Here is a 24,184-nt window from a genome sequence, read left to right on the forward strand (position 1 = left end):
GTGACACTAACACGTTACACTCTACTCTTTAATCCCTCTTCCCAGTCCCGTAATTAGCTCCTCCTGCTTTGACCACTTCGTCCTTGATCTTGTCAAAAGATAAGTCGTCCTTGTCATCGATGAGCTTTTCTACGGCAAAGTCCTGGGATGGAGATGAAAAAAGGAAAGAAAACAGAAAGGGAATCAATAGATCATAACTATACAAGTATGCTGCCGATCTTTGTTGTTGTTGTTGTTGTTGCTGTTGTTGCTGTTGTTGTTGATGCGCTTTGTTTGTTTGTTTGTTTGTTTGTTTGTTTGTTTGTTTGTTTGTTTGTTTGTTTGTTTGAGATTGGCTCAGGGGATAAGAACACGGATTGTCTTAGTTCAAGATACCTGGTTAGAGTTTCCTGCATGGTATAGTGTACACGTTCTTAGGAAACAAAAAATCGCGTTGGATATACATGTAGCAATCGATAATCCGTAATTTTCTATAGACAACTTTGCTCGTAACAGTGTATACGTGCCTTCCGGTTCCTGTTATTAACATTTTATCTTCTTGTTTGTTCCAAAGTTAAAACTTTCATGAAAAACTATATATATATATATATATATATATATATATATATATATATATGATATATATCATAACAAACACAACATTATAATAATGTATTACGTGGAGGCTCTGATATGGTAGAGTGGATGATACTCTTTGATTTTGAAACGGAGGTCCCGAGTTCGAGTCCTACCAAGTACTTACGTCCTTGGATATGATATTTTTACCCAAGATGTTCCTCTCGACCCATGTAGCTATAAAATGGGTACCTGGCAAAGCTTGGGTAATAAGAATTGCAGAGCTCTCTTTAAAAAAAAAACAGTGCTAAAATCGGAGAGGCTATTTACCCTGGGACAATATCACTACCATTAACATTTCTGGTGTTACATCGGGCTTTTGTCCTTGAAGTACAGGATGAAAAGAGATGTACCATTTTGTGCCACTATTATATGGGTGTTTATCATAAAGACGCAATCATTTGTTTTAATCCTTTGATGTTGGACGAGAAGTTTTTGATGCCATGCACGAGCTTAGAATTATCAGCATGAAACATAGCCTAAGGTTACAGCCGTTATGTTCGTAAAAGGACTGTCGTGATAAATTTGGTGGCAATCGCACAATTACGACCTTTCGTCAGCTCTTTCTGTTTAAAATAAAATGGTAACATTTCTAGCAACCTCGTCCAATCTATATCATGACCAGCATACACGAAAAGCACTAAATTCTTGCAAGAACATTAAGATTGATGTAAGTTACAGGGTGAAGTAATTAACCCCTCGCCATCCCCCTTCCCCTCACCCCCATAAAAAAAAAAAAAACTGTTCCTGACAATTATGTTCTAAGGGTCGCCGATGTGAGTGCCCACACCAATTTCTTTTATTCGTGAAATCGTGTGTGTGTGTGAGTCGTATGACCCCCCCCCCCCATATATTCAGCATCATCAACATCTAGGAAGCTTATAGACTAAACTATATGTTTATAATTATGATATTTTATTAGACCCTGTATAGCTCAGTATTCTGTTGTGTAGTACACGCATCATTTCAAGGCCACGACCGTCGCGGACAGGTAACAAGCAACGTTTGATACTCAGCTCAGGGCATATTATAATGTACTGAATCGTGGTAACTTTGTAGACGAGGAAGTACTCATAGATGGTACTTCTCATACTGGCGGGCGGTCACTGTACGGCGTTCAAGTTGTGAAGAACATTTACACAGTGATGCGATATCCCTATGTACTGAAAGGTAAAAGTATTTAAGCAAAACTGACAAAAAAAAATGAGATCAATACACTCCAAACCTATTCTCTTCTCACTGGTGATGGCACGTATACCTCACAAGAATTTTCTCTTCAGATATATACATAAATGGCGCCGTGACCATGTCATTTGATAACTTAAATACATTGTATATTATATTGTTCTTATAGCAAACGTACTTAATTACATATTGTTTGATACAACGTTAATTGATTCCGTAATGACTGTATGACTTAGATTCAGTTTCGATCCCTTATGATGTAACAATTCACTTACAGATGTCAATATTTGAACTATTTTGTATTCATGCAATCACGTTGTGTTAATGATTGTATCTTTTTTTAATAAGAATGAATGAAATGAAATGAATTATAATGATTCTGAAAAAAGTTTTACTTTATTAATGGTCTATTCATAATCTTGATTGAGATTGGCAGTCTGCCATAAATTATCAACATATACAGCTTGCAAAATAGCTTTTTGCAAATCAGACATCATGACCACCACCAAATATAACTACAACAAAGAGCCAACCAAACTAGCTGGGCGCAGTTATAGTAATGATGGTGGGATATTGTAAGAAGTATGATGCCAAATAAATCACCAATTATTATTTGGCATGTACTTTAAAATTGCAGTCATGCTTCAGCTAAATCGCAAGTCTATGTCATAGAAAACTAGAAATTGAAATGCCTTCGGCAAGAGAATGTGTCTTCCCGGCGTGTTTTCGCGTTGCAGTGAGTGGACGGACTGAGACCAGTAAAAATGTTCCTATTCATGCCGGGGGGCAAAGCACCCTGCAAGTATCCGAGGAGCGTGAATCGTTATGCGCTCGAACTAAATTGACACCTCTTATACCTCATAATCCTATCTACACGGCGGTCGTCGGCGGAGCTTGCAGCGTAGTAAGGCGATGAAATGGCACCTCGGTTCTTGGGCTCAGCTAACACATTTTCACTCCACTTAAAAACCGCATGGAGAATATGAAAATAATATGCACGAACCCCGATCAAAGCAAATCCACTTATTCTGCCTCGACGTAGGACCTAAGTACCAAATCTGAGTAGCTCGCGAGCGTACGACTCTCGAAGGTTGCGTTTCAACGTTCAGGAACTCTACGATCATGAATTTGAAAGTGCGTTTCCCATTTTCTTGTAGCAGGGTAATGTACACTTCTTTAATTGTTGGATTAGGTCGATTTGGGAAACGTCTGCACATGACAGTGTTCTGATACTTCGATGAAAATAGCATTATACCACGTTCGATTGCCTGCAATGAGTATAAAGGAATTGTCATTCTTTTTTCCTCGCACATTTCACTACCATCCCTTCCAAATATAATACATTTATTTGTTTAAGTGATGAAAATCGTTTTTAAAATGACTAAGATATCCGAAAAAAAGTGAAACAATGTGGTACGAATAGAAGGTGAGTCCCACCACCTTTTATGATAGGATCACTTTGCTTTGGGATATCGTAGCCATTTCATAACCGATTTTCATCAAATAAACTTTAAATTCTTCGCAGAATGTATAAGTTCTTTAATATTTCATATAAGTGGTTTCTAATCATCTCACAAATGGTTAAAACCTGAATCCCCATCTCAACCAAAACTACACCATCCATTTAATATAGGGAAGCAGGCTGGTGGAATCATCGTAATGGTGTCGTCGCGTTTCAAAAATGAAGACAAGAGCACTCACTCTCTGGGAAATTATAATCGACTCATCACGCACGTCTTGAAAAAAGGGACGAAAACAAAGAAAAGACTTCGTGTATCTACGGACGATGTGACACACCCAATTCATCTTATCCCAGGGGTATGCATATGCCACTGAGGCGGGGTATATAGACCTATTTATCTGGGGCCTATTAAGATATCCTTGTAGGTGTTAAAATGGTGATGGTATAGGATGAACCATTGATCTTTCAGCCACTTTATGACTGTGTGGATGAATTAGGTGACAGAAAATGTTGAATACCTCAGATTCATTTATTTCTTTACGGTGTTTCATTGTTTGTCGACGTGTATTTATACAGATACCCGTGTACATAAGTTTCTTCTATTAACGATCACGAAGATAGTAATGAAAAAACAAACAAACAAACAAACAAACAAACATACAAACAAACAAACGATGAGACGATGTTAACTGGGACTAATAATTGTTAAGAAAAATAAAGGAAGAAATCAGAGAATTTGCTATTTCTGTTATGTTCTGCTATTCTGTATATACACTATACGATTTGCTTTCAGCTTTGTGGTGAAATCTTCTTGCATGATTTTTCAAGTACTTGTTTATGATCGATCATAAACATTGGCCTTGTCGTTATTTGAATGATTGTGTCTAAACAATTATCGGTTTTCGTATGTTTGTTATTTCTTTTCATTTCAATGACTTAACATACATAAAAGTATTACACGCATGATCATTTTCAGGACGTGTATGACTGTGACGGGTACGGCGGAACAAAGGTTCCCTGCATAACGGGGGTGGGGGGAGGGGGGGGGGGGGGGAGATGAAATAAAGAACCTATCCTGCGAGAGAAAAGGGCATCAGCTTTCGTACAACCGGTCGCAGGTGACAGGGGTGTCAAGATGATAATATGCAGATAATTAACGTCACACTACTGCACAACCCGGGACCATCAGTTGCCTAATGATCGCAGAATTCACTGCAGTAGGCCGTGTAATACTTTTCCTGTAATGTATAGGGACAATTTGCAGAGCAAGATGAAACACATGCGCAATATGCTATATGAAACCATTTCCCTAATTTTAATAGATCGCGCAATCCATTGACCACACTACAGCAATAAAACAATATCTCACTTATCAGCCCATCTACTTCCCCGCTCCCCCCCCCCGCAAGATGGAATACAGCAAATACATATGATTTTTGCGAAGCAAATAGCTTTTTAAGTGGTTTTTTTTTTGTTTGAATGGTTGCGTTGTTTAGAGCATTTGCCATCGTGTTTTTCATAATATTGTTCTGCGTGCAGAGTTCGTATACAATGCCAAATTTTCCTCAAACTTGGCTGTATCTAAACCTCATGAAGCAATTAAAGCCTATTTCTCATAAAAAAAATCAGAGTTCTGTCTGCCTGATGACTGTTCATTTGTTTCCATTTTGACCCTTACTCTAAGAAAAAAAAAACCCCGATAAATTGCCCTTGATCATTTTTAAAGGAAAGAAGATTATATAAAAGATGTCGATTGCAACCAAGTTACACCGTTATATTCTCAAAAAGTTGCAACTGACTGGAGATATCGAGTAAAGTTGTAGCAACAATATTGGCTATCATAATCATGGAGCTAGTGTTGTTGTTCCTGGACCTCTCCAAGGCCTATGACACCATAGACCACAGCATACTTCACAAATTAATCAGATTATGGTATCAGAGGAAAGGCCTGGGAGTGGTTCAGGAGTTACCTTACTAATCGAAAACAATTTGTATTTATCAACGGACATGCATCGACTACGCAAAATGTTAACTGTGGTGTTCCTCAAGGAAGCTTATTAGGTCCCCTTTTATTTATTCTCTATGTTAATGATATGTCAAATTCTTCAAACATCCTCTCTTTCTTATTATTTGCGGATGATACTAATGTGTTTTTATCTGATTCTGATTCTGATCGATTAATTGATATTTTAGATAGTGAATTAACGAAGTTACTCCAGTGGATAAGAGCGAACAAATTGTCAATAAATTTGCAAAAAACTAAATGCATGCTGTTCAGTAATTCGCTGGAAAAATTAACGAGAAATATTTTCTTGGAAGACACGGTCATAGAAGAAGTTTCTTCCATCAAATTTTTAGGTTTGATTCTGGACAATAAACTTACCTGGGGTTCGTATATTGATTCTGTATGTCGTGTTATTTCAAGGAATATAGGTGTTATAAACAAAGATAAATTTTATCTTTCCAAAAATGTACTTTTTATGTTATATTCTACTTTGATACTACCTTACTTACATTATGGGATACTCGCATGGGGAAACACTTTTTCTACTTATACAGAAAGAATATCATTATTACAGAAAAAAAGCTCTTCGTATCATTTGTCACGAATCGTGGAGAAGTCATACTAATAATTTGTTCCACGAAAATAATATTTTGAAAATTTATGACCTCTATCGTTTGCAATTAGGACAATTCATATATAAACTCACCAACCATTCTCTCCCCCTTGTGTTTGATTCCATGTTTTTAAAGAATGAAATTGTTCATGCTTATCCAACCCGTCAATCCCATGAATATCATTTGCCTTTGACTAGTATAAGGACGGTTTTGCAAAATCTTTATTCTCCTTTTCTGGACCAAAATTCTGGAATTCTCTTGATAATGATATAAAAGAAGCTTTAAGTTTTTATACATTTTCTATGAAGTTAAAGAATCATTTAAAAACTTCGTATGCAGCATAATAATTCATTCTTTTTTTTTTACTTTTGATTTTCAAAGTTGTTGTTGTTTCGTTAATCTCACTACTCTTTGTTCATCAGCGAGCCCGTGCTTCTGTGCCTCCAGTGCCCTGGTTATGACCCACCGTTTCCCTCTCCTCTCCCCCCCCCCCCCCCCCCCCTTGTCCACCTCGGACTTACTACCTTCTTCACTACTATATCTTTCTATCCTCTCATCAATCTTTCCTTACAAGAGAGCCGCCATGTGTTTGTTAATGTGCGTCCGTATGTGTGCATGTATGTGTGTATTACTCTGTCTGTCTTTTTTTTTTTTTTTTTTTTGCTACCGCTTAGGGAAATTTGTTGTTGTTGTTTTTTGCAATTATATATTTTTTTTTCTCTATGATGAGGGGACTGCATTCTACAAGCTCTGCTTTTTAGCAGTCCCCTCCATTTCCAGCAATATTGTTTATGCATTTACCACAGTGACGTTACAGATATTTGTATCTCTGTTGATAATCTACCTGTATCTCTTTTACAATGTTATTCTGTTCATCGCATTGTGGTACTGATTTCATGACGTCTGTGTATATGAGCCTTTCTTTGTATTTCTAATTATTTGTTTGTAGGAAGTGAAATAAATCAACTTGAACTTGAAAGTGTTGTAACTCCATGGTCTAATCAAGAAAGTGGCAGAGGTCACCTCCCTGGTATAATCTAAAAAGTTGCGTATTCGGTGAAGAACGGCATTACAAAGTATCATGAAAATGCGATTTAATGGTCCTTGAAGCATGCTGCCATCCTTTTCGTTATTATCTTCTCATGATGGCAAGACGGGCAATTAATTACCGTTGTCAGGTGAAGGAGTGACACTACCAAGGTCTGTCAGTCAGAATTTCAGAAATGAAGAAGAGACTCAGATAAACAGTAAAACCCTTGTCTGGTTTTCATATACATGTACATGTATAAGTCTAAATGAAAAAAAAAAAAATGAACGATTTTCTTTTTCCTGACTTGGCATCATCGTCGTTACCATTATCACTACTTGGTTAGCATCTGGAAGATTTATTTATACGACATTGAAATACATTAATGGGCAATCATGGCCTTGTAAAGTCACGTGATTTCCGCCTTTTTCCCTCACGGTAATACTTACACTTAAAAGTCGCTTGACGGATCCTTTGTCTGTACTGACTTTGGCCTTCTTCATGGCTGAGACGTTGGCGCCGATCCACGTGATGAGGATGAACTTTGCTCGTTTGCTCATCTCGTCACCAGTCTCCACGCGCACGTATCCGTAAGCCCGGTCGTCATCTATGCAAATTAAGAAGAGAGACATTGATCACCTGACCTTTTAGGAAAGACGCGGGTTAATTTGAAGGTACCCTGAGTAATTCATGCGATATTTTTCGAGGGCAGATTTTCCAATCTGCTTCAGGAAATGGTCAGTGCATGTAAGAAGCAGTGAATAGGTAATAATTCATCTCGTGCTTGGACAAATGAGGCCAAAACAAGTCAACCGTCTCCTAAGCTGTTTGTCGCTAATAATCATGTTCTTCATTCAGGTTGACTTGAATAAGTAATATTCCCTGAGAATATTCTATCATTATGTGATTATATTCTATAATCATCAAGTGAACTCCCAAGACGTTCATCATGTGCAACGTGGATGGCGTGCTTTATGTGAATGTATCATTTTGTAAAGCATTCTGTAAAATCCACGTGGTCATGTTCCTACTCCAAGATTAGATTGAGTTCTTTTCTGAAGTACTGTTTCATGATATGTCCGAATGATTATTCGATCTGAAGGAAGTGTGACATAGATAAGAAAAAAAAAAACCCACCAACGTAATGAACAACTGAATATCCGCAAGTGATTTAACACGCATGATGTTCAGTAACCAGCAGTAAAAAAATGAAATATCAACGTAGTCACGTAATAAGGAAGTTGTTTCCGTAATAGATAATACTAATGATATCTGCTTTGCTGCTCCTTGTCGTGAATTTCACGTTATACTCTTAAAGACATGGACAAACCCACAAGACTATGCTCAGGACATATCAAGGCTAGCAAAGTATTGTAGTACATACATAATCACGCTCCAGGAGAGAGAGAAAGCCGAGACGTTTTAACAAGGCTCGAAATAAGAGCAGACTGTTCAAATTCATGGTTATAAGAATGTATTCCTTATGTACAGTGACGGATCCAGGCGGGGCGCATCGGGGGCGCGCCCCCTTTACTTTTTTTTTGTTAAAACAAAAGAAATAAAAAGAGAAAAATGCGGGGGGGGGGGGGCATGCGCCCCCTTTAATTTTGTAAAGGCGCCCCCTCTTTACGGAATTTCTGGATCCGCCCCTACCGGGGTATGTGTGTTCGTAAGTGTGTGTGTGTGTGTGTGTGTGTGTGTGTGTGTGCGCGTGTATGTTCATGTGTGTATACTGATTTCACATGTCATTTGACCATGGAAGGTGTTTTGAGATACAAAGCTTGTCACATTAAATGTCACTATAAAATCTACCGAGATTTACATAGTAAATAATTTGTAGTATAGTGTAAACCGTTCTAGACTTTTTCGTTCTGGTCTTTCTCTATACATTGTATTGTTAATACAATGTAATGCCGACATCCTACACGGACATTTTTTTTTTCATACATACAAATGCATTTACAAATGCAAAGACATCGAAAGAAACAGTAACCTGCATATCATATTTCAAAATTAGACACGCGGGCATAACGTGACACTAAATACGCCAGTGTGGAGTGAAACAATAATCCAGTTTCAGGGGATGGCGGGTTGCTGGGTCGAAAATAGTCTCGAAAGTGCCGCCATCATGATTGGTAAAGTTTCGGTGCAATAAACGTCTTCACCTAGAACGGAATAATGGCGATAAATTTTAACGACAGACATATACCTTACAACAGTTTATGAGAGGTTCCTCACCAGGCGCGCCGGAAGCAGTTTTGGATTGGGGGGGCAAACATTGGAGGGGGCTCAAGATAGACCATGCATATGTTACACAATATACACATACACACACACACACACGCACACGCACACACATCTATTATACATATATATATATATATATATATATATATATATATATATATATATATATGTAAAGTGGCGTACGGTGGGTCGAAACATGGGGGGGGGGAACCATAAAGTAATTTTGACGGTCTGTATGCTTGTGCGTGTGTGCGTGAGCAATAATGGGACTACAATACATTACGGAATGTGATACATTCAACAACGCCGTCATTGAGGAACATTGTAAGTTTTCCTTACATGGATTATGGAATGACGGTGTGAAACGATCGACAAATTATATACTGTCAGCAACATAAGGTGAATGGCATAACAATAAAATGCGAGCGAGCTTGAAAATTTTGATATTCTGCAGTTTCAAAACTGGAGTTTTGTAGCTATATATTTCGTTTTGGAAATAAATGGGAGCGCATCGGGCGCAACTGCTGGCAATTATTGGCAGCAACATTAGGAGAATGGCATAACGATTCAATGCGAGCGAGCGAAGCGAGCAAGCTTGAAAATTTTGATATTCTACAGTCCCAAAAAGGGGTTTGTAGCTACAGTATATCTTTCACTTTGGAAATTAATGGGGCGGCGCATCGGGCGCAACTGCTGGCAATTACTGGCAGCAACATTAGGAGAGTGGCATAACGATTCAATGCGAGCGAGCGAAGAGAGCGAGCTTGAAAATTTTGACATTTTATACAGTCCCAAAACTCCCGTTTGTAGCTATATTTTATCTTTCGCTTTGGAAATTAAGGGGTGGGGGCATCGGGCGCAACTACTGGCAATTACTGTCAGCAACATTAGGAGAATGGCATAACGATTCAATGCGAGCGAGCTTGAAAATTTTGACATTCTAGAGTCCAACAACTGCCGTCGTAGCTATGTTTTTCGCTTTAGAAATTAAGGGGGAAGCGCACCGGGCTCAACTGCTGGATGCGAGCGAGCTTGAAAATTTTGACATTTTACAGTCCAAAAGCTGCCGTTTGTAGCCATATTTTTTCCCTTTTATTCATATATATATACATATTTATTTTATTTTCTTTGTTTATTCATTTATTTTTATTATTATTATTATTTTTTTTTTTTTTTTTTGGGGGGGGGGGGCTTTTTGGGGGGGCAAAAATGCGTTTTGCCCCCCCCACTTTTTGGATTGGGGGGGCGGCCGCCCCCCCTGCCCCCCCACTTCCGGCGCCTATGTTCCTCACCTATTCAGGTAGATACAAAACCACTCACCCTTATAAAGTGTTTCCGTGTGGATATATAGGATATCATTTTTCACGGAAAGATTTAAAGCGAAGCGCTTGGCTGAAAGATATAGCATAACCTTCAAAGCCATCTGCACCCAACACGCGATAGAGATTTTTTTTTAAAGGAAGTGATCGCATAACCTTGTGAAATTCGTTAAGTGTTTGTGCAACGTAGATTAAACGAAAAGATACAGGTTAATGATCCTGTAACTCTTCGTATAAACGCATAATGGGAAATCGCCGTAATAAGCCGGGCGTAAGTAAACGTTTTCCTTCCTGTCCTACAGTCTGCTGCCTGTAAAGGGCACTGTCTACTTCCGGGTCATGGGATAAGGTAGCCCTTCCCAGGGTTGGAAGAGGAAGAAGCGGGGATTGCAGTTTGCTAATCACGCAGAAAACACGCGACAATCACTATGTACTTAACTTGCTGTAGGTCGCCGTTTTCCAGTGATGCTGTATAATGATGTGAGATAGATTCAAAAGCCCCTTTAACGTAAACAGAAGGTACTCAGGTAACTTTCGAGCGTAACCTCAAGGGTATTGCTGTTTCGCTGGATATGTTTTGCTGGAAGGGTTTTCATTTCAAGATCTTTAATATGATTAGAATGTACGTGCCAAGAAGTAACCAATTACATGGTGCGAATGAAAGTGCATGATTTCTGTGGTTGTGAATTCAATCCTTAAAAGGATGGTATATACATGTATTATAGTATTGCAAGATATCAAGAAACCACCATGAAATAGCACAGGGCATACCAGTCTAAGAGGAATCAGAGTTTTTTTTTTGATGAAAATTGGTTTTGGAATGGCCGAGACATCCAAAAACACAGTAAAACAAAGCAAACGTAACTAACAGTAGGCCCCACCTTTTATTGGGATTGCTCTGTTTTGGAAATCTCAGCCATTTTAAAACAAATTTTCATCAAATGATAAATACTGGATTCCTCTTGGAATAACTTGCTCTTTCATGTGTCATAAAAGTTTCTTATTATTTCTTCAAAAATGTTGAAAACCTGAAGTTAGGTCTCAATCAATTGCAACCGACGCTTTGGCGTCCATTTAAACTGGGCAGTTTGAAATATTATTTCAGATGTACACAATATCATCACGGAAGGCTTTGAACATTAACCAGGTGATGAAAGTCAAGTGTATACATCATTACGAAGCAGCTTGAGACAGCACATTAAAAATGTAGGTAAGCCGGAAAAAAAAAGAAGATCTTTTGGTGGCGGTTTGCATGGCTAAGCTACCGATCAAGGACAGTCTCTTTATATGGCGAAACTGAAAATGGTAAGCACTTATGAGCGAGTTAATTGAGGATTTCCATTGTCTGATAGTTCCTAGAACATTATAGAACACCGAGTTACAATTGGAATTCGTGATTATGACATTAGAAGGAGTAAACTCGTGCTTTCAATTACTATAAGACAAAGCTTGATAGTCAATATAAAACACACAAAATATTGCAACCGATGGGCAAATTGCATTGACGTGACAAAACAACAACAACAACAACCAACTCGACGCAAGAATTCGTTAAAGGAACCCCAAACCCAAAGAGAAATGTGGATTGAATGAAAGCAATTATTAGAACACATCAGTGAAAGTTTGAGGAAAATCGGACAATCGATGCAAAAATTATGAATTTTTAAAGTTTTGGTGTTAGAACCACTGGATGAGGAGACTACTGGAGTTCATGACGTCATGTGTGGACAACAATATAAAGAAAATATAAAGAGAATTCCACAGAAATTCATTTTTTCAGGAAAATTACACATTCCATCAACTTGATACTGACATATGTTAAGTGTAGCAATACACATTATTCCCCCTGCTTTCTGAAAGCGGTTACTAAAGTGCTCTTTCATTATGCTAGAAAAGTGATTTGTGTGTGTGTGTGTGTGTGTGGAATTCCCATTAAATTTTCTTTACAATTGTTGTCCACATATGACGTCATAACCTCTAGTAGTCTCCTCATCCAGCGGTTCCAACACCAAAGCTTTGAACATTCATAACTTTTGCATCGATTGTCCGATTTTCCTCAAACTTTCTCTGATGTGTTCTACTAATGTTGCTGACTTTCACTCAATCCACACTTCTCTTTAGGTTTTGGTTTCCTTTAACCAGGTGATGAAGTCAAGTGTACTAGTATGCATTATTTTCAACAGTCTGAGACAGCAGATTAAAATGTAAGCCCCCCCCCTAAAAAAAAAAAGAAGATATTTCGGTGGCGGTTTGAATGTCTTAGCGACCGATCGAAGACAGTCTCTTTATAAAACGAAATTGAAAATAGTAATCACTTTTGAGCAAGTTAATTGGCGTTCACTTAAACTGGGCAGACGGAAATATTATTTCGGATGTACACATCATCACGGAAGGCTCTGGGTGATGAAAGTCAAATGTATGTATCATTATGAATAGCCCTATAGGCAGCAGATTTTAAAAAAATGTAAGCCGAAAAAAAAGATCATTCGGTGGCGGTTTGCATGGCTAAGCGACCGATCAAGGACAGTCCCTTTGTACAACGAAATTGAAAATGGTAAGCACTTATGAGCAAGTTAATCGAGGAATTCCATTGTGTATAGTTCATAAAACATTCTATAGAACACCGATTTACAATTGGAATTCATAATGACATTGGTGGGAGAAAACTCGTGCTTTCAGTTACTATAGACAAAGCTTGATAGTCAGTATGAAACACATGAAATATTGCAACCCATGGTTAGATTGCATTGACGTAACAAACAAAAAACAAAAAAACACACAACTCGACACAAGAATTCATCAATTTAGATACGCAGGGCTACCTGCTGGATGCTAATGAATTAGAACCAGTGCTGGAAATCAGGCGGAAGCTCGGTAGTCTAAGTGGATACGATGCCTGTCCGGTAATCAGGAGATCATTGGTTCGAACCCAACCGGAGTATGTATGTCCATTAATTTTATCATTATTTTTTTCAATCATAGCTACTTCTAAAACACTGAATAATCGATGCTATTTATGAAGAGGAAGAGCGATTTGTCAATCAGGTGCATTAAAAACAACTCGACGCAAGAATTCCTTCATTTGAATAACTACATGGGTATCGTTGCATTTTAATCACTTTAAATGTATTCATATTCTTTTTGGGGGGCATTCTGATGTTATTGTATTCCATGTCCTCATTACTGTGCATTTAGTTTAGTGTGGGGGGGGGGGGGGACAAATCGTTAGCATAGAATCGGCAGGTCATGAACCTTAGGTGCTCATATGTTAACCATGTTTCCCAGGAAAACCTATTAACACCTGCGAAAAGTCTGATTGATTTTTGTTATTTTTCGTATAAAAGACAACGGCTGGATACTCCATATTCAGCGATGCCAACATGACATCGCTGGCCTTCCGTGTGGTCCAAAACGTCAAAATTACAAACACGATATAAAACATAAAATACATAAATTGAACTAAAAATCGCATATTACAATTGGTACATTCAAGTTTCGAGAGGAAAAGAAGTAAGGGAAAAAGAAGGGGGAAAACAACCCGCAGCTTAGACCTATATAACCTGCTATAATTAAAGTATAACCACAACAATACAGATTATTATTAATCATTGACCCAAAAAAAAAATCGTATCAGAGGGCAGTGACTTTACAAGTAGGCCTACTAGTATACCTATTTTAGATTTGAATATATCAACAGTGGGGAAAGTCTGAAGAGATTTCAGAATATCTAGAGAACGAGTTAGCGTAATAAATAGCAGCAATCGTGGCGCATGATTATCTACACTTACTGCTCTGAACTCCAAACGGCACTATTGCAGAAGGTTACATGTCCCTCGCCTTCAACACGGGACGTTTATAGCATTCCTGTCAAACTCCGAGGTTGTAACATTCTGCATATTAGCCAGTCATTATCTGTATTATAATAGCCAAGGTTAGCAAACTATGCTAACCAATATCATATCTCGCTGCTTCCTGATACATCACTTTACCGCAAAGCGACGCAAAATATCAATCGCTTAGAATGTAGCTTTATGTGCACAGAATACGAAACTCAACTCTGTCTACGGCGTTAAAATCATCATCATTTCATCGATTGGTATTGTTTGCGACTTGATTGCGCGAAAAAAAAAAAAACTCTACCATTGGCGGACATCCCATAATGTTCTGCCCATTAAAGAGCAGCATGTTACCGATCCGCCATCACTTTACCGGTATTTGGTTTACATAATAAATTGATGTGACAAAAAGACGCTGGGGTTTTTATTTTCCATGGCACTGTCGTTATTCTATAACGTTACATATCACGACACAAAGGCGAATATCGTATACTGTACGTCTAAAGCCCTGCCTTGTATGTACGGGGCCGAAAATCAGGTGCCGTTGCTAGATTCCCCAGCCAGATACTCTGATACACTTTGTACTACACTGTAGTACCTTCAATACAAGGAGCCTGTGTTTGAAGCTCCCGATTACACCTCCCTGATACAACCCATATACCGGTACCATTCTGCACGCTTGAAAACTGAAGCCTACTAGAAATACCGCATTTAAGGCGATATTTTGTAGCTACAACCTTTTAGAATCAATTAAACTCCATGGCTTTGTTTATCTTTTGCCCAATTCAAACTTTCAATGTTCTTTTTGAGTAGCTTACAAGGTCCTCATCATGATTCTTTTCTCTTTTTCATAGATTTATGAGTAAAGATTTGGGTGAGAAGAACATAAACGTTATTTTCTTCAGAGGGACCTCAAGTTGGGAGATATTCATAATGTCAAAAATTTTCATCTGTTTAGAAATAACATTTTTTGAAAAGCACATGATATTAGTTTCGCCACCTTGTTTGGATAACGCAGTAAGAAATATTTTTTTTATAACAACTCTTCATAACTCGAATATTCCTAATTCAGATCAATAGGAGCCTCCACAAAAAAACTGAAATGACATGCTTAAAAGTTTGATGGCACAACCCCAAAATGTGTCTAGTGGTTATGTATACATTCCTTGAACCAAGTTTCGTTTGACCTATGACCCTTGACCTTTGACCCACGGCTCACATTCTACCCCAAATAATCTTTATCTGATAACATATAGGGCCTATGCACATAATTTTCATGACAATACTTTGAGCCATTTTGATTAGATGAAAAAGAAATTAAGTGTATACATTGAGTCATTTTTAAGGTAAGCAGAAAATATTCCAATTTCCGCATCGAATAGCGTAATTCTAGTATTTCAGCCTGACCTTCTTATCCTTGACCTTTGACCCGTGATCCAAAACTTCCCAAGAGACTCGTTTTAAGGCAACGTCTTTGACGGAAGTTTGAAATCTTTCATTGCAAACTTGTTTGCTTGTGAGACCATATCCTGTGGCACCCTGATAATATTTCAAATGGATGAAAAACTACAATTTACTCTAGACACACCTAGGTAAAACTTGTACAACTCACCCCCAAGTTTAGCTAGAAATTCATCATACAACAGACCAGTTCCGGTTAGCGTCACCTTGGTTCCTTCATATTTGAGCAGCATCCTGGAAAGAAGAAGAAGAAAAGAACACCAGAAATTAGAGATCAACGATTAGAGGAGCACCCTTCACGAAAAACAAAAACAAAAACAAAACAAAACAAAAGGAAAGGAAAAGAGAAGAGACGCAAACCAGGTGCGCCGGATCAGAATAAACACAAAATAATCACAATTTGAGTAGCATCCTGAGGAAAAGAGAAGAAACGTAAGCCACACAAGAGTGATCAGAATAGAAGAAAAACAGCAGCAGCAGCAACAACAACAACAATCTTATCAACCAAACAAACTAGAGAATGAAAGCGAAGAATACATTTCACATTGAATGACAAAGTAACGAAGATATGAACGTTTCAACAAAATCGCACTTGCATAAAAAAAAGTTACAGCAATTTTACAGTTTTAGATATAATTTACCGAATAAAGTTATTTTGGACGCAACTACTATATGAAAATTAGCTGAGGTGACGATATCATGATTCATATTCTCTCATTACTTTTTCACAAAAACATAATTGCTACTACTACTGCTGCTACTACTACTACTACTACTACTAATCATAATGATAATGATAACAAGAAGAATAAGGATAAGAATAAGAATAACATGTTTTGGGCCAATGATTCGCAACTGCAACCTTTTCCCCTGGAATTTGTAACTACTATGGTGAAATGCAACACAACAAAAATTAATGTAAGATTTTTATTGAGTATTTTTGTTTTATTGATTTCATGTGGAAATAAGTAAGATTGGTGAATTTTGTAGGTACAGGGTGAATGAGAAATCTATGAAATTATGATATTACCATCTCATATGATATGATTAATGTAGTTTGTTCTTGGTTCTTACTAATATCACCGTTTCTTGAAAACGTTTTATGCTTGAAAATGAAATTAATTACTTCCGTCAATACACTTTCATGAAACCTGGTCCGTTCTGTTTGTTTAATTTTCAAAGTTTGTTAAAGCTGATTTGACTTGATGGGGCATTGCACTGATTGCATGAACACCTGCAGTTATGTTGTCTTGTTGGTATAACGCTATATGCAAGGAGTATATACTCTGCAGGTCATTTCGAGTTTAAATCAGTTTAAAAAAAAAACAAACATCCTAGGCATTGTATTTTGGATTGAATGAAACGCAACAATAAGATTTTGTCATAAGCATTTACAAATGTCCGGCTGTCAGTTAGGGCAACTGAATAAGGAATGTGTTGTGATCCCCTGATAGGCCCCGAATTGAATATAAGGAATTTCACCCCTTTTTTATAAGTATTGTGAATGGGCCTTCTCGAATTGTAGGGACATAATGTAGAGCTTTTCATTACCTGGTTAGATCTGATCTGTAAGACGACAAAAGCTATCAACATAACATTTTACAATATCTCCTAAATTATAACTGTCATCCAACTTGGCAAAGTAATAAGCTAATCAAACATGTGCTTCATGTCTAACTTTGTATCTCTGAATCCTAAACGGATTCTGTATTACCTATAATATTTAAAGGGCGAAAATGGTTCATACGTAATTTTTTAGGTATCAACTTGATACTGAAGATACTTGCTATGATTGTATCGGTGACATTACATTGCACAACTCATTTTCGCAGACTAATACGTCTTGTGAAAATACAACACTACTCCAAGTTCAAGTCGACTGTGAAAGATAGTGCAAAACAACAACAGCAACAACAAACAAACAAACAAACAACAGACGGACGGAATGATCGAAGTTTCATCAAAGTAGAAAAGGTGTTGAGGTTTAATACTAAAATTTACATGCTTTCATCATTGGTCGTTCATTTCTCCTTGCATCAGTCAATATTCCTCGGACCACATCCTTTCAAACCTCCACCCCCTTATACCACCCTCTCGCACCCCTATCCCTACCCCGGCCACTTGTATTCAGAGTGTATTTCTTGAACCTTTAATCTACTAACCTGTTGACCGAAGCGTGCGGCGCCGCTTCTAGGTTTAGTTGCAATGTGTTATGGATCCGATAGAGTGTGTAAAAAAGCATTGTTGCGTCACCCAGTCATCAAAGTGCAGCCAATGCACTGTTTTTCTATGTTTCGTACGGACTCTACCGATAAAGGTATGTGGCTCGTCATTAAAGTTATCACAGTCTATCTATTTTGGGCAGACAAACAAGGTCTTCGCTACGAGAGCGTGTGAAAATCGCGGAGTCTGATCGTCACTGATTCGTTAAAATAGCTGGTGCCATCTTTTAACTCCCACTGAATTCACCCGTTTTCGTCGATTTAACACTTAAAGGGGCATTCCAAATGATTTTCCTCATTTCACATCATGTAATACATAAATCGACAGCTTCTTGTGGAATTTATTGTGGTCCCTGAGCAGAGAAACCAATAAACTGAAAATCTTTAAAAAATTACACTGAACAGTGTTGATGACATAGGAGCCTCTCACATATTTCAGAAATGTAGCAGTGTAATTTCATTACAGTACCGCTTGCTCAACAAGTTCACCTGTGAAGATTCTATGCATGCCTTCTTCTTTTGTTCTGCTTCCTTGAGCCCCAACTTATGCATTCTTACGATGAGGCTGCCATGTCATCATCTTTGTTCATTGCAATTTGTTATATATTTTGAAAACATTCTCATTCCTCATCCCAATCACTATAAATTCTGAAACTCTGTACTCAGCTTAACTAATTTATAGTTGTTTAAATGTAAAAGTCAGAAAATCATCTGAAGGTCCCCTTTAATGATGGCGTTAAAGAATGGAAACAAAGCAGACACCATGCACTGTCATAACATTTCGCTGAAAAATAGACAGTAAAGTCGAATTTTGAACACAAGCGGTTTCAGGGGAGCTGAGTGTTCATCATTGAATGATGAAGAAGAGTATCGGTGAGGGAAGCTAGACGCAGGCAAGGTTCCCAATGGATTCTGCATCTAATACACGCTCTCACGGATTTGAAATGATGGGAGACGTAGAAGAACGTGGCTTCGAACGTATTTAAGCCACTTGTTGCTAAGGGCTAAAAACCCCAACAAAACAAAACAATGTGTGGGCATAGTATGTAGGATAAAATTCGTGGCATACATTGCTAATCAAAAAACATCCAGTCCTTCACTGAAATCGAAGTCATGGATTAGCTAATCTTTTGGGAAAGCAGACTTGCAAATGATCAATTGAATAATACAGATAACGCGACAAGACCTCGTATCTGAAATTTTGGTGAAAATGACTTGTTTGGATTGATGGTCAGATAATCGGTTAAGGGATGTCCTGTCTAAATCCTAGCTGTCTTACCCAAAAATGAATCCACCACGGCATGTCAAAGGAAAGGCTAATCCAATTTGATACAGTGCTTTGGCTGCCATGTTTTTATGCTCTCCTGAACATTTGACTTTTTTTTTTTTTTTTTTTTGGTGAATACGAAGTCTTGTCGCCCCAGCGACTAAATGACATGCTTACCCATCCTAAGTTAAAAACAAAATAACATTTCAACAATTTCGACATCCAGGACTGGATGGATGGATTAACAAATACATGACATGACTGTTAACTGTGATGCCCTCATTATTTTGAAAGTGACGACTGATGAATCATGATGACGTCAACAAAAATGTCATTATTACGAAAATATGAAATAGGGTTCATGTCTATGCAGACATGACTATTAGACATGCTTTTCAAAGGCCTTTTATGGAACAATTCCCATGGAACCGAGAGTCCCACTGAGATGCTTCATTATGAATCAGTCGGCTGTCTGAAAACAGCCAAAATTGTGAATGAAGACGGAGCCGCCACGCTCAACGAAGTCTATAGGGCTTTTTACACTTGTGTTTCTTAACCCCGGACTTTCTCTGACCCAGGACTATCGTTAGTCCCGTACCAATTTTTTTCAGCTTTTTACACTCGCCAATTAGTCCCGTACTATCTCTTGTCCGGGGCTAAGGAGAAAACTGACCTTTTTACACTCGTATTTCTTAGCCCCAGACTTTCCAAACCACATGAATATTCATAATTACGCTGTGTACTGTACACGTACACGCACGCACCGGCAGCACTTGATTACCTCGTTTCTGATTGGTCAGTGAGGGTCGGACTTCGTCTCCGTCGCTTAGCCCAGGATTATTTTTTCGTTCTGTTTACACTCACTTGCTTGGCACCGCAATTGCGGTGCTAACCCCTGCTATTTTGCAGGGCCAGATAGTACCGTACTATCGGTGGGGCTAGCCCACTTTGGCAAAAACGAGTGTAAACAGAAAGTGGGCTAAGGATAGTCCCGTACCCGGTGGGGCTAAGGCCCCCCCCCCCCCCCTTAGCCCCAACGGTGGGGCTAAGGCCCCCCCCCCCCCTTAGCCCCACCGTTGGTCCGGGGCTAAGCAAAAATTTACAAGTGTAAAAAGCCCTTAAGAAATTCTTTGAAAAACCAGAGGACCGTGCCATAGCCCCCCCCCCCCCCCACACCCCCATCCCACGGGGCACAGACTCCGCTCATCGACGATGGACATCAATGACCTCGAACAGTCGTGCAAGGACCAGGAAGACCTCGAGTGGCATTCGGATATTTTGTTTCATCATGTCCCGGATCGATAAGTGTGTTTTGATATGTTTGTATGTATATATAAGCGTGCCATGCAGGGTAGATGTTACGAGAGAATGGCGTTTATTAGCTGTGTGCGTGTGTGTGTGAGGGGATGGGGGTCTTGATTTGTTGACGATGTACAGTCATTCATTGGCACATAGCTCGGTTTTTGCGGGGTGAGAGAGATCGTGAGTGACTAAGACAAGGTAGAAAGCCCCCCTCGAGCATGAGTCACGCCACGACTATGAGTACACACATGCAGACATCCACAGCATGATGTCATAATGGCAGACGTCACGTGTTGTTAATGCACACCCCGGTGAAAATATACACTCGGGGGAGCATGAAATACAGCAACACCAACATCCCAAGTCCCTAATTAAAAGACACACGACGAGGATAATTAGATAACACTCACAAAGCTCATAAAATTTACGTCATGGTTCGATGAAATTGAAATCAAACTCGAAAACAAAAACACGAAAAAAGGGTGGTCGACCTTATTTTGCGGGTCAACTTGTGCATTATCATTGTATAAGAAGGACGATAGGTCGTGTTACTGAGTATAGTTACAGCACACAAAAAAGAAGAAGAAGAAAAAGAGGAAGAAGAAGAAGAAGAGGGGGAGGAGGAGGAAACACACACTACACTCAAGTGTCAATTAAGCGCACTTGATCATAATCATTATTACGATGAGTGGCAAGGGGAATGACCGTGTTCATATATTATTATCATCCACATAATTTAGGATTGTTCTTGCGGCTTTAAAAGGAACCCATGTGAGATAATTCACTGGCATTCAAACCGCCATAAAGTTACTAAATGTATCATTAAGGTTGATTTAACTCATATCAGGTATCCTATGATTTGCTGCTTATGTTCATTCACTTTCATTCAAAATAATTTCGAGGAAAAGTGACTTTTGCATGCTCTGAATTGATCCCATTATATTGCTACTTGAATAGATAGAATATAAAACAAATTAAAATAACTATTTGATTTAGTTTGATTTGATTTATTTTCTGCATGACGTGCTTTACAATTACATCAATGTTCAGCAAGTTCAGAACATTGTATAAATAAATATGGCATTACACACTAAAATGGTTATTTCTTTAACAATTTCAACAATTTTCGTTTTATATTTCATACACCTGTAATATGATCACATACGGTACATCTTAATTTCCATACAAAATAATTACCAAAAATAAGTACGAAGCTTGACTGTCTTGCCACCCTGTAGTGTGGATAACATTATTACAATAAAACAAAACAAAGGGGTCCGACATGATTTATGGCATTTATGATAAATTATCTATAAAAACATTTATGGCAAACGATTACCGTGGAATCAGTCATTCCTTCTGAGCTGACGCTGAGAAAAAGTGAGATTTTACATTGACCGATTTGTTAGCCGTATACCGTTCAAGTGCTTCAAGTGGGCATCGATCGCACATGCGTCCGTTTCCCTCAACGCGCTCTTCATTCACCCTCTTATTGCTATCGACAATCTGTTTGTGTACAACATCTATGGCATTATGGAGTGGTGGTTCTGTGAGGGTTAACCCCTTATGTGCCTTGAGTGCCAATTGATACAGAAAACCTCATAGCATTGCACGCACTGTCCAAAGTCCCTGGTACAGAAAGGATTAAACCAGTTTCAGCTTGCTGGTATGTTGCTGTCCCCACTTTAATTTTGAAGGCAGCAAATGACCTGTTGGAAAGCAGTCAAGGAGATTTGGGACCACAAATCCGAATGATCGAGGGGCAACGAAAGAAGATAGGTTTGTTTACACGCTGAGTAAGAGGAAGTATACGCTTTCTCATGGAAGCTATTAATGAAATTGGCCAGTTGATAAGAGTTAAGAATTCCTATCGGACCAAGATTTTTGAACACATTTTGGTCATAATCATTTAACCCCTCGACACCCATAAAACAAGGAGTCAAAGTGTATCCCTCAGCTTTGCGAAAGTTGTTTGATTTGCTTTATCTTGCTTCATTCGATATTTCCTACCTATGGCAACATAACATATTATATATTTACACACACACACACACACACACACACACACACACACATATATATATATATATATATATATATATGTATACATATATATGTATATATATTATTCATAATATATTACATCAATACATCATATATCATATACATATGATAGAATTATATAAAACATGACAGAATAATTAAAAAATAAAAACATGTCATTGATGTGGTTAATTGAATATGTAACGTGTTTTTTTTGTGTGTGTGTGGATGAGGATGATTTTTTAAAAATATACATAGATCAAAGCTCACTTTCTTAATGTACTGCACTATTTCACTTTGCCCTTTTGCCCGTAAGCATGGCAGAGAGTGGAAGAGAGAAAGAGATGGAAAGAGAGACAGAGAGAGTGAGAGAGACAAAGAAGATAAAGTGAAGGACGGGTGTCAATAAAGACAATAATTCTAGTATTCAACTCTTTCACAGATCGTTCAAGCGTAACAGGCTGTGCAAAGAATATCGCCCGCGCACACTAGCGCCTACCTATAACACCAACACACACACACACACACACACACACACACACACACACACACACACACACACACACACACACACACATGTTCGTACACATCTAACGTCTATATGTGTGTGTGTCTGTGTGTATGTGTGTGTGTCTGTGTCTGTGTGTATTCAGGTGTCCTCTAACAGCGGGTAACCTTTTACTTCTTTAGCAAAAGAAAAAAGTTATAACAAACATAATAACATTTTATCAGGCCTCATAAAAAAAGGTTCATGTTTCAAAGGTTATGCCTATATCGTGCGCTATTGTCATTTAAAAAGTCTATAGCCGACAGTAATATCAGTTGAGAAATTGATGATGACAAAATAATGCAAGTGTCTATTTACCTATTATAAAAAGGAGAACAGAACAAACACACACATACACACACACAGACATAGAGGCTTAGTGCATTTGGCGAGCCTCAGACCTCCTTGCTATAACGATAGACATGAAGTTGTAGAAATTGCGAAAAGCTTCTTAAATTTGATAAAATTTTTAAGGAGCCAATACTGTAATGCAGCAGGCTGCAGTCGTCCAGATGGTTCTGGTGCTGCCATTCAAAATTATGAGACAAAAATATAAGAAGTAACATTCAATTATTGCAAGACATCTTCAGTTTTCTTACCACGTTTCCTCGTTCTCGTCGCTTCTCACGCGTGTATATGCCTCGATCACTTCGTTCTCGTTCTCGAACACCTTTTCATTCATGTTGATATCGGCTGTGGAGTGATCCCCGTTGGAGAAGTGGTTAAGCCAATTAAAAGATCCGCCTCAGACGTCGTCAGCTACGGGGAGACGGTACAGCAGTGGGCAAATTATGTCCCAAGCGTCCGAGAGCAGAACCTCAGTAGGCCGGTTTTGCGGCAGTAATAGAGTACTCGTCGAATGCGGCAGAACGCTATTTTAAACGCCGGTAATAAAGTCCTGAAATCACGTCACAATCCCCGAACAAAAGGTTCACTGATTAGACATCCGATCGATACACTAAATATGCACTAAGGTCCCTTACACGCGCTATTCTTATACGGAAGAACACAAATTTTTGATATCACCGAGTT

At 38.4% G+C, this 24,184-nt stretch overlaps 1 protein-coding gene across 1 annotated transcript; it reads right to left on the reverse strand.

Annotated features, from left to right (window-relative positions):
• On the reverse strand, positions 1–24,184 carry LOC139720431 (coactosin-like protein). The gene is made up of 4 exons (XM_071631792.1): positions 23,752–24,184; positions 15,923–16,005; positions 7,358–7,515; positions 1–142 (listed from the first exon to the last, which is right to left on the reverse strand). Exons 1-4 carry the CDS (start codon positions 23,832–23,834, stop codon positions 29–31), a joined length of 438 nt encoding a protein of 145 aa, XP_071487893.1. The 5' UTR covers positions 23,835–24,184; the 3' UTR covers positions 1–28.

The sequence above is a fragment of the Diadema antillarum genome, unplaced genomic scaffold (assembly GCF_040938485.1).
Source record: "Diadema antillarum isolate AM-2024a unplaced genomic scaffold, OU_Dant_1.0 scf00000128, whole genome shotgun sequence".
Lineage (NCBI taxonomy): Eukaryota > Metazoa > Echinodermata > Echinoidea > Diadematoida > Diadematidae > Diadema > Diadema antillarum.

Excerpts from the sequence above, each read along its gene's own strand:
- LOC139720431 (XM_071631792.1), bottom strand. The coding sequence starts at position 23,834 with ATGAATGAAAAGGTGTTCGAGAACGAGAACGAAGTGATCGAGGCATAT. Across the intron at positions 16,006-23,751 it reads GACGAGAACGAGGAAACGTG|GATGCTGCTCAAATATGAAG; the intron begins GTAAGAAAACTG and ends TCTTCTTTCCAG. Across the intron at positions 143-7,357 it reads CCGTCAAGCGACTTTTAAGT|GACTTTGCCGTAGAAAAGCT; the intron begins GTAAGTATTACC and ends TCTCCATCCCAG.